Source organism: Aulostomus chinensis, chromosome 14, assembly GCF_037954235.1.
Source record: "Aulostomus chinensis isolate RoL2024-O1b breed Wild chromosome 14, RoL_Achi_v1.0, whole genome shotgun sequence".
In the NCBI taxonomy this organism is placed as follows: domain Eukaryota; kingdom Metazoa; phylum Chordata; class Actinopteri; order Syngnathiformes; family Aulostomidae; genus Aulostomus; species Aulostomus chinensis.
The window spans coordinates 18,924,344-18,935,913 of NC_141333.1; the positions used below are offsets into that span (position 1 = coordinate 18,924,344).

General features: G+C 39.5%; 1 protein-coding gene across 1 annotated transcript; it reads right to left on the reverse strand.

The window, feature by feature from the left end:
- Nucleotides 1-3,760: 3,760 nt before the first annotated feature.
- Nucleotides 3,761-7,547, reverse strand: uqcrh (ubiquinol-cytochrome c reductase hinge protein). The gene is made up of 4 exons (XM_086223550.1): nt 7,387-7,547; nt 7,079-7,120; nt 6,669-6,830; nt 3,761-3,999 (listed from the first exon to the last, which is right to left on the reverse strand). Exons 1-4 carry the CDS (start codon nt 7,429-7,431, stop codon nt 3,967-3,969), a joined length of 282 nt encoding a protein of 93 aa, XP_086079676.1. The 5' UTR covers nt 7,432-7,547; the 3' UTR covers nt 3,761-3,966.
- Nucleotides 7,548-11,570: the final 4,023 nt, after the last annotated feature.

Here is an 11,570-nt window from a genome sequence, read left to right on the forward strand (position 1 = left end):
ATAACGGCAATGAAGTTTGATTGAAGTTTATGTCTGGTGTTTCGTGTGTGTGTGTGTGTGTGTGTGTGTGTGTGTGTGTGTGTGTGTGTGTATCAGCTTTTATGGTTATTTTACTTGTTTTTTTTATGTAATTGTTCATTTCATTCATTGACAAAGGAATAAAAAACAACAATGTGATAAGAAGTCAATTGTATTTGTTCAGCACCAAATCCCAGCAAAAGTTGACACGTTGTAAGAAGAGCAGGTTGAGCACCATACTCTATTAATTATTTTACACCCAACAGTTCTCCATGAGCAAGCACATCCTGCAACAGCACCAACAAAAACCTTCCTTTCAACAGGAGGGGGGATGTTTGTTGTTTTTATGTCTTATTTTTTTGTAGTAATTTATCTTAGAGTTAAATGTGATTGGTGGTACACATTTTTAGAGATAGAAATCTAATATTTGAATGATTATTTGGGCAGTTTGATTTAATCTGTTATTCTTTATTTAGATCTTTGTCCTTGGCTTTCCTCCACTGCTAAACATTGACGTGGCTCACCAGGAAAGGAAGCTCTGCACCAGGGGTTTCATGGTGTGTGAACACAATGTGCATTTGTATGTCATGGTGTTATTTTAGTTGTGATTTTATTTCAATTCATTTTCCAAGATTAGCAGTGTTGAATGTTTTTCTGTTACTTTTCTATAACAACAGGAAGTCTTTGTAAATAGTTGCATGTGCAATAATACCTGTATGTCTTTCAGTATATTGATTTTAATGGTAGAGTAGAATTGATTGCCTTTGACGGTGATCTTTTGTGAAAGGGTGACATTTACACAGTCACATTATCATAGAAAACAATCTGTCAAATACACATCATGAGGTCAAGGTTTTTCAGAACAAAAAGTGTTTCTATAATCTGTTTATGCATTTCAATAATTAGTACAATAATTAGTTGGACAATAATTAGTGGTGATATTTATTTAAGATGTGAAGTGTGTGCCTGACCACTTCCCTTTGGAATTCAATGATCAGTTGATGCAAAGATGGTGTAAGAAAACATAATAATGTGACAGCTGGAGGAAAAGTGTGATATACTTCTTTTTGAAGTTGACAGTAAAAGTTGAGTTAAATCAAAGTCAAGCGTTTACCTTGTCCCTGAATATTGAATGTGTTATTTGTGAAGGTTCACCTGTGGTTCATCCCAGTGATGGGATGGTAGGTAGATTTGACACGAGATTGTTTGATATCTTAATGAGATGATCCAGTTGAGCCAAAGGTGGCCTTGGTAGGGTTAGTCTCCTCAAGCAAGTCATAATCAGTATGTTACTATGCCAACAATTTAACTACCTACATATAACACAGAAAGGCGTCACGGTGGTGCATTGTCGCCTCCCAGCAAGAAGGTTCCGGGCTCAGGCACAGGATCTTTCTGTGTGGAGTCTCCATGTTCTCCCTGTTCCTGTGTGGGTTCTCTCTGGTACTCCAGCTTCCTCCCACAGTCCAAAGACATCAAGAGGGGACGAGGCTGATTGATACTCTAAATTGACCGTAGGTGTGACTGTGAGTGTGAATGGTTGTCTGTCTCTATGTGTTGGCCCTGTGATGGACTGGTGACCTGTCCAGGTTGAACCCCGCCTCACATCAGAAAGGGATGGGCTCTGGCCCCCCCGCAACCCTTAACAGGATAAGTGGTAGAAAATGGATGGAGGGATGGATGGAACATGTAACACAGAAATACTTTGAGAAATATACTTATTTCCCTTTGACCCAAGAGGCCAGAAAAGGTAGTCAATATACTTATCTCTTCTGTGCTTCATTAAAGACCTTCAGAGACCAGCTCACTGCTAGTTAGCTTAGCACAATGAATGGTAGATTGGAAGTGCTGAATAGATTTTTGGCTTAGATTACATATTTTTATTCTGAACCAACATTAAAAAAAAAAACAGATTAAACTACACTAACTAACTCCTCTAAAATCTTGTCCTTTACCATTTAAAGCTTCTCTTTTCCTTTATTGCAACAGCATGTTTACAACATTGTCATGACATTCAGCAACAAAACACACGAGTAACTGCAATGCCACAACATACATTTGCATATCCACATCAAACGCTGTTGCTAATGAAGGTTTTCTTTCCCAAAATGCCACAAAAAAGCATCAGACAAAGGTAGATGTACAGGAATAGAGTTGAACTCCCTGCGGTGTCCGGTCATATAAACATGGCACTATATAACACATGAGCCATGTCTTCATGGCTGGATTTTAATCAAAGATTTTCATGTGAAGTTTAAAACAGAGTGAGACAAATTTTGTGTTTCATTATCAAAAATCCCCAGCCCACCACGCCTACATCATGTGGCAAGAAACATTCGCAATCTAACGTCAACCAGGGGTTTAAATGGACAAAATTTGCTAAAATCAACATTAGACCTCCTGTCAAAATTGCTTTTTTATTGGTCTTGTGATTTACACAAACCCACTGAAATTCCTGTTTGTAAACACGTGCTTTTGCTATATTTTAGAATGATTGTAGGGGTGCTGTCAAGTCATTTTTGCACACTTATGTACAACACCAATCAAATACGTACATTTTCACCAAACCTGATTCCTTCTCAAAGTTTCATTTGTTTTTTGAGCATTTTTAGCCTTCAAAAAGGCAATTAGTTTCAGAGGAGAATTCCATAAAGGGCGCCATGGTTGCCTGGTAAGGTAAAATAATCAATTTCATCCTCCCTTCCATGTATGGTGGACTGAACTGCCAAAATCAAAAATAAGTTACAGGATACATGAGTTACTTCATAAATAAGATCAAATACATGGAAAATGTTGCATAAATTGTACAATTTGCTTCAGTATACATTTACTTCGTTTAATTTTGTATTTACAAATGAATTCCCCTTTTGTTGATGGTCATATTCCACTTATTCGCCTTGCCTTTATTATTTTTCCAATTGCACTTCCTCCTGTAAACAAAGGGGCTGTGATTCTGTGATTCAAGGTTTGTCATTGGGACAAACATCAGAGTGACTAAAGGTGCCTTGCTGCCATGCTGTGGACTATATTGTAAACTTGTTGTAAAGGACCTAGATTGTGTCTAGAAATAAAATCCCACATTAAGGAAGAAATGTAAATGGGAAAATAGTGTGTGTGTGTGTGGGGGGGGGGGGTGCATAGCAAAATAAATCAATTCAGGAAATAACTGCCAGGAAAAACCTGATATGAAATAATAATTAACATAGAATTCTATAAATTAATTTTCATTTATTATGTTTCTTGCTGCACTAAATGGCACATTTGTTGGATCATTTACTCGTGTTTATTTAGCAGTTTCATTCCTCCTTACACAAAACACATTTTATTAATTATGGCTCTGCAAGAAATGCAGGAATGAGTTCTCAGACCATTAATCATAAAGACTGTCAGGGATGACGTGTGTTTCAGTAAAAGGGCTAACAAATCCTTCTCCACAAGATGCAGGTGTTGACAACTTTGTTACCAAATAACAATATTCTAAATATCTCATCTTTTAAGTATAAACACTGTTCCCTGAGGAATGCGTGCGACCTCTGGGTAGGGAGTTAACTGAGGAAACACTGTGCACTAAATCCCCTTTTAATGCCTTACCTGCTTTACTCTTTAGCAGAGTAGTTGTGTATGAACTGGGTATCTGAACTTCATCACTGCCGTCATCACTTAACAAACTCAAATGTACAGCACTCAGTTACAAACTCGCAACGCTTTATCGTCATTCACTCAGCAAACTAGTCACACATGGTAAGGTTTCCAGGCCATTCACTTTAATGAAATATTGACTTAGCGTACCTCGATAAATAATTAGTTTATGTCACATGATCAGGTACAATTAAAGTAACAACATACACAGTAGCTCCACATATGGATGCATTTCAAACCAGGTTCTTTTCCGAGTACAGTATTTGAAGAATGTCAGCAGCCATCGGTGCAGCAGTCAGGGGAGAGCTTTTATTTGACTGAGTGGAATAGTTTGTGTGCCACCTAGAGACAACAGAAAGAGGATATTCATTAGTGCAAACAGACTACAAGTCATGACTTGGGACAGAAACATCGCCTCAGCCAAAACTGATGACAGTACAACCACAGCCTGATCTGCCTCAGCGGTTGTTAATGTGGGTGGGCTGGCGCTGACTCATCAAGCACCACACCCCATTTTCAGATTTTTTGGAGATAAGTTTTAAACTGATGTGACTGACAAAACATTCATTTAGTTATCTCTGCCCAAAAAAACATTCTGTTCATGAAAACTTTATTCCTAATAAATAAATATATATATCAAACATATTCCTTGTTTCAGCAGAGAGAAGGCTTAAAGGCTTGGTGCTCGGCACATCTGCAGTGCGACGGAGTTTAAAGGTGATGAAATGTAAAGGCTCTGCAGCAGTGCTGTGATTAATAAAAAACACAACGCATAAGCAACAAAAAAACGGATGCAGCAGCACTCTGCCAAGACTTTGTGTGCATCTATAAAAATCCCGTATGTTTCAATCCAAATCAATAAATATAAATATGAAATCTGCCCTTGCCAGAAAACTGCAGCATCTGTTTATGACAATTTATTTGTTGGAATCCAGAGAAGAAAACTAAACCTTCAGGGAGCTGGTATAGAATAGATGGCTCTACAAACAAGCGTCCCAATTTAACATTCGGAGACTGCAGTTCTTCTATAAACCAAAATTAAAAACATATTGATAATTTGTCCTTAAACTTCATCGAGTAAATTGGGTTTTTAAACCTGAAAATACCTGACCAGAGATGACACAATATAGAAAAACATAAAGTTTAATTTTTTTCCCTTGCTTATTACATTTAAAGTCTTTTTTCTCACATTTTTTATATAATATGAAGTGTGTGCCTCTATAGCCGAGTTATTTGCCTGTGATTATCTGAGGGTGCGTTTGACTACTCCTGAGTATTTCAATCCAAAGTGTAATTAAAAGAGATTAATGGTCTTAAGGTTGAGTACTGAGTAGTGATGGTGAAAACACCACATAATCAATTTGAAACCGCTGTGATGAGATCAGCTTGCTGTGGTGAACCATTTCATAATGGTGACATCTGCTGGACAGCTCCTGTTACTGCAACAGAACTGATGGCTTCAATCTGAGAACGCTATGGTGGATGTTAATGCTTTAATAATCGTGTTGCTCAAGAAAATATTGATAATAAACAACAAAAATCTGCTTTAAATATTATTGACAGTGAGATATTCAAAACCAGGATGACACCTCATGTGATGACCACCAAATCTGGGGTTGATTGATAGTTGATTTTAAAAAGATCAGTATCAACAATTGTTTGGAGCACAAAAATTCAAGTAGATGGCATTTTAGTAATGTTAGAAACACATTACACAAGTGTTTTATGTGATTAGAATCCATTTTCTACCGCTTATCATGTTAATGGTCGCAGAGGGGCTGGAGCCTATCCCAGCAGCCCTTGAGAGAGTGGCGAGGTTAACCTGAACAGGTCGCCAGTCCATCGCAGCGCCAACTCATACAGACTGACAACCATTCACACTCACAGTCACACCTACGGTCAATTTAGAGTATCAATCAGCTTCGTCCCCTCTTGATGTCTTTGGACTGTGGGAGGAAGCTGGAGTACCAGAGAGAACCCACACAGGAACAGGGAGAACATGCAGACTCCACGCAAAAAGATCCCGTGCCCGAGCCGGGACTCAAACCCGGAACCTTTTTGCTGTGAGGCGACAGTGCTGACCACTACACCATGCCATGGTTAAAATCACACTGTAAAATCAAAACATAATTCAGCACAAACAGCAACAAAAAAAACCCCAAAATATTCAGATTTGAAATGAAAACAATCCCTTTTCCTTTGCATAACTGAGTGAAAAAGAGTTACATGAAGGTAAAATACTCACTTCAAAATGACTCCAGGACCCACTTGACCCTTTCACCCAGGGATTAATTGATGTCTAGTATTACAATAGTTCACATTAGTCTGTTGCAGCTTAAGTGTTGTAAAGGCTAACGGGAGTCAATAACATGCACATACACTGCCCTGGTGATGAGGCACAACTTGTAAGACAGATGCTTTGTAATGATACTGGGCAACTGTTCATAAAAGTCCCTCTAATCAAAGTGTATATTATCACCACTCAGAGGTTCAGCTTGTTTTTTGTATACATAATTTGCAGGCAACTGGGCTGATTGATACTCTAAATTGACCGTAGGTGTGGCTGTGTGTGTGTTATCTGTCTGTATGTGTTGGCCCTGCAATGGACTGGCGACCTGTCCAGGGTGAACCCCTCCTCTCGCCCGAAAGCCTGGGACAGACGCCAGCCCCCACCCCCACCCCCGCAACCCTTAAAAGGATAAGCTGAAGAAAATGGATGGATGGATGGAATTTGCTGGCATTAATTACATGCAAATAAAAGCTGTGTTTATTAAAAGGAAACATGCCCCTTTGAATCATTTGTCAACTATGTATTGCAAGTAGGTGCAGCTGTGAATAAAGGTTCCCCAAATTACAGAGATCAGCTTGAACCATGATGCTTTAATGCTCCAAATAACAACAGGTTAAGAGATTGCCCAGATGTTGTACTTGAAATAATCAAAACAAATACCAATTACATCCGAACACAATACGATGTCATTGCTCAGCCTAACTAGTAAAGTCACACTTACGCAGTGGTCCCGAGCATGGAGAAAGTCAAAGAGTTCCTCGGTACAATCCTCCTCTGTGGAGGACCGAGAGGTGACTCTTGTCTGGCACTGCTCCAGACGAGCCTGGGTGTGGACGCAGTGCTCCGTCTCCTCACATTTCTGCCGCAGTGAATCAAGAGGATCCTGAAGAAGGAAATGCACCAATCAGAGAGTCACATTCAGGAGTTACATGTGCTGAATTCAATTAAATACTAAGGTAAAATAAATATTACATTTCTAAATTTCATCGGTATTTTTAACGCTTCTCAGTACGTCACGAATTCTAAGTTTAATATACCTACATCTAACGCCGTATGTTTACGGTTTAGGATCAATTAATCAATTCGACAGAGGCAACATGACATGTTGTTACGATGTGACGAGGGACATACCACCATGTCTTCTTCCTCCTCTTCCTCTTCTTCTTCCTCCTCCTGAAAAATGAGCAAACGTCATGTCATTCATCGTCAGACCCCGACTCCTGTCAGGTGTTAGTTTTGTACCAGTACCATATTTAGCAATTCGTAACAAGTAAAATGCTATATCTAAGCAATAACGAAGTTTCCGGCTTTCATGCAAGTAGCATTGCTACGCTAGTCTACAATCTAGCCTTGTAAGGGTCCATTTATTAGCTCGCTAGCTAAAATAAGTAAACGTTACCCTAACAGGTGACTTGGCGTGGTTTTATAAAACAACTTACGTCCTCGGGTTCTCCGTTAATGATCGTTTTCTCCTCGAAAACCATAATTGTGCTACCCTTGTCCTTAAGTGACCAGCTGTCAACTATCTGCAGTTGGAGGACACAGCAGGTCAAGAGACGAAGTGAAACCACCGACAGTTAAGCGAAAACTATCGTGCAACTTCCGTTTATCAAACTTTCAAAATAAAATCATTAAATTAGTTTTTGCCCTAGCCACCAGTGCAAACTCCACACACACTGTAATTTCTTCAGTCAGTCATAGTTATATACCTATATTTTGAAATCAATATCAGATCAATTTTAGCAGTACTTGGATGGGAGATATGGGAAAATAAATCAAACGGGGGGGGGGGGGGTGATGATCCACCACAGCAAGAAAGAGACCCTCATATTAAGATGTTGTCATTCTCTGGAGGGCTCTAAAACAAGACAAGGAAAACAATGCGAGAAAATTTGTGGATTACATCTTCAGCGGCACGGTGGTGCATTGGTTAGCACTGTTGCACAGCAAGAAGGTTCGGGGTTCAAGTCCTGGCTCCAGCACAGGATCTTTCTGTGTGGAGTCTCCATGTTCTCCCTGTTCCTGTGTGGGTTCTCTCTGGTACTCCAGCTTCCTCCCACAGTCCAAAGACATGCAAATGGAGACGAGGCTGATTGATACTCTAAATTGACCGTAGGTGTGACTGTGAGTGTGAATGGTTGTCTGTCTCTATGTGTTGGTCCTGTGATGGACTGGTGACCTGTCCAGGGTGAACCCTGCCTCTCGCCTGAAAGCTGAAAGCAGACTCGAACCCGGAACCTTCTTGCTGTGAGGCCACAGTGCTAACCACTGCACCACTGTGCAGCCCCTAATGAAGGTTTTCTTTCCCAAAATGCCACAAAAAAAGCAACAGACAAAGGTAGATGTACAGGAATAGAGTTGAACTCCCTGCGGTGTCCACTCATAAGTATGGCATTATATAACACATGAAGGAATAATACAATTTTTGATAAGCAATCATTTATTTGCCACGGGTAACTTTAGAAATAAGTATATCCTGCATAAATTCATATCATCATTGCCATTATGCTGCAAACACATTCTGAAGGTTGTGAATATTGCTTGGGTCTGGAGGTCAAAGGGCCCTGAATCATATCCCTGTGTCTACAGGGAGCACTATGGCTGAGTCAATATTGACCTGTACATGTCTTCATGGCTGGATTTTAATCAAAGACTTCATAGATGCTGGCAGCACTCCCCAACCAAATTGCAGAAGGCCATGATTTCTGCAGCTTCCTCAGCTCCAGGCCTGGCTCAGCCCCAGGTCAGCATCTATAGCACTGCTGCACTGCCACTACTCCACAGCCTCCCAGCATGGCTGGAACCTGAAGGGAGTGTCAGCAGGGCTGGGCTACCATCCTAAACAGGCTGAAACAAAGAAGGCAGAGAGAATACACAAAGGATGCAACACAGCATAGCATTGTGGAATTTGGTGCAAATTGAAATCATTGTGTAAATTAAATGTGTGTTTCAGCCAGTCACATCATTTTGTGCAAATGTTGTTACCACTTGACAAACAAAGATGCAAAGTAGGGTGGGCAACCTCTTTCACGTTAAAAAAATTAGAGTGAGTATGTCAAAGGTCTCAAAGTTGTATTCAGTGCTGTCTAGCTGATAATTCAGCATATCGTAGCGTGCCTATGTACAAAGTCATAAGGTTCCTTAATGTGTGTCTGTTCTGATTTCTGAAATCCGAGACTGCTTTGATCAATATATGTCAAGGTATCATCAAGCTGTACAGAAACCTGTCATCTCAGTCTAACTACGGCCAAAAAAATATACAAAATAAAAAACAAACCATCTTATACTGTTTAAAAATTATATTCATAGTATTAAAGTGGGCTTTTTAATATCATCGCAGTAAACAAGCACAATACAGATTTAACAGAGCAAGCCAGAATAGTCATGTCACGTATGACTTTGCCATGTGTATTATGTTGTTGTTGTTGTTTTTTTATTTTTTTTGTATTCCTCATTTGGCCAGTCTCATGCTTTTATTTTGAATGCCACCTGTGTCTTTCACTCCCAGCCTTTGTGTGACATTACCTGGCCCTGCCCTAATATCCTGCACCTGTCTTACTTTTCCTCTGTTTCAGTTTCATCTTGTTCCCAGTGTCAGTGTTCAAGTATTATATTTCTGTATATTACATATAGTACTTTTTTCCCTCGGATTTTGCTGGCCAATTCTGTATCATTGCCTTTTCCAACAGATATTTGTGCATCCCCTTAATTCAGAAAACAGCCCTATTTTTTGTTTGTTTGTTTGTTTGTTTGTTTGGATTAATAACCCAACTAAACTTTATCCAGCTGGGTGGAGAATTTTTTTTCCTCAGGCCACACTGGCTTGGATAAAGTCACTTGGGGCCTTACATAAGATAATCAAAAGGAAACATGAAACACACAAGCTGAAATATTTCCATGAATTTGAAATCGGAGGTTAAAATGAAAATATCAATTTCAACACACACAAAGGTACACTTTGTTGTCCATAAAGATCTCTGAAGGCAGGTTGAGCAATTTATTTACTGCTGTAATTTGTTTATTTTGACATCTACCTATGTCTACCAAACACAAAAACTAAGGTCTATTATTGGTACAGTTTCTGTCAATTTATTTCTATTATTTATTTATTTGTTTATTTATTGTTTTGGTCCAGTCAGGGTGGGGGGAGGGATGGGAGGGGGTGGTTTTGAATGTGTTCCAAGAGTTAAAAGGAAAAAAAGAGAAATCTTTTGTAACCATGCTGTTGATTTATTGATGCTATCTGATTTTTCAATTAAAAAAAAAAATCCACTTGTTATTTACTATTATTGTAACGTATTTGTCACTGATAAAATACCCTGAAAAATGTTGTGAATATGTGAAAATAAGTAACTGGGTGGTGTCTTTGATATCAGAGCTCTCATCCCGTAAGATTGAGGAATCAGTGAAATCAGCAGGTAGCTGAAACCTTAAACTTTTAATAGCAGTAAAGAGTAAACCCTGAGTACAGAATCCTACATAGGATGTCCGGCTCCAGCAGGACCGCAAGGCGCTGAGCAACGCAGAAACGTGCACGCGTTTGCTATGCAACCCAGATACACACCAGAAAGTTTTAGAATCACATGCATCCTCTGTGGAAAGAGCCGGTTCTGGATATTCTGCAGAGGTGGGCAGTGATGAATAAGCGTGTGTTCACGACCAGGAGTAAACAACTCTGGAGTTGAGAGAGTTTTGGGAGCTACGGCTCTATGAGGATCGTTTCCAGGGTTATTTCATGCTAAACACAGCCAGCATAATATTTTCCATCATCACCACTGTTGTGATCTACGATTGCCTCCTGTCAGATTACCTGCTATTGAGCTACTCGTGTAACACAGGTTTGAATTGTGGACCTGCACTGCTTCAGCGCCTGGTGTTTTGTCTTTCAGCCCTGGGTGTTTTGTTCAAAGGTGTCATCTGGTGTGCTGGTTTCATGGATTCACTCCAAGAACTTCACTGCGTACCACACACTGAGGCCTCAACTCTTCCTTGATCCAAATGAATCCAAAATGGAGATCATTTGAGTCTCGTGTGAAGTATGGTCCGACATAAAAATAGTAAAAGAAAGAAAAACATTGTGAATTACATTAATGTAAAATAAAATATATAACTGAAATTTCAGTTATATATTTTCATTAAAAACTATTTGCTGCTTTGCTTGTATTCTTTGTTCTTAAATGTTTTTCACTTGTTTCATTTTTCAAAAAGCATTTCTGGGTTTTATGCACATACCACTTGAGGGTACCACAGTTTAAGAATCACTGGTCTATCTCATGTAGCGTCACCTCTATACTATGCTAAAGTATAGCTATGCTATGCTGAACTAGATTTCAAAACTTCATGAGTGGCTATTTTATACTCGTTAGGATTACGATGCTGTAGGCAACTTTTGAGAAATGAGGAATAGAGGAAGTATTTCTCACAATGTGGATACTAAAAGAGAAAACGGTACAAACTAATAGAACGCCTTGGGCATTATTGACAGAGAAGGCTCATCGCGGTAAATAATGACAGCCCCCTGATGTCATCGTGGGGTCCTGAGGTCCATGCAGGGTGTTCAATGCTGGAGTAGACAGAGTGACCATGGTCATGGTGGGCTGGCAAATTTTGATGAGTCATAATG

Coding starts and splice junctions, on each gene's coding strand:
- uqcrh (XM_086223550.1), bottom strand. CDS start 7,431: ATGGTTTTCGAGGAGAAAACGATCATTAACGGAGAACCCGAGGAC. Junction 6,831..7,078: donor AGGAGGAAGAAGACATGGTG/GTATGTCCCTCG, acceptor TTCCTTCTTCAG/GATCCTCTTGATTCACTGCG. Junction 4,000..6,668: donor TCCATGCTCGGGACCACTGC/GTAAGTGTGACT, acceptor TGTTGTCTCTAG/GTGGCACACAAACTATTCCA.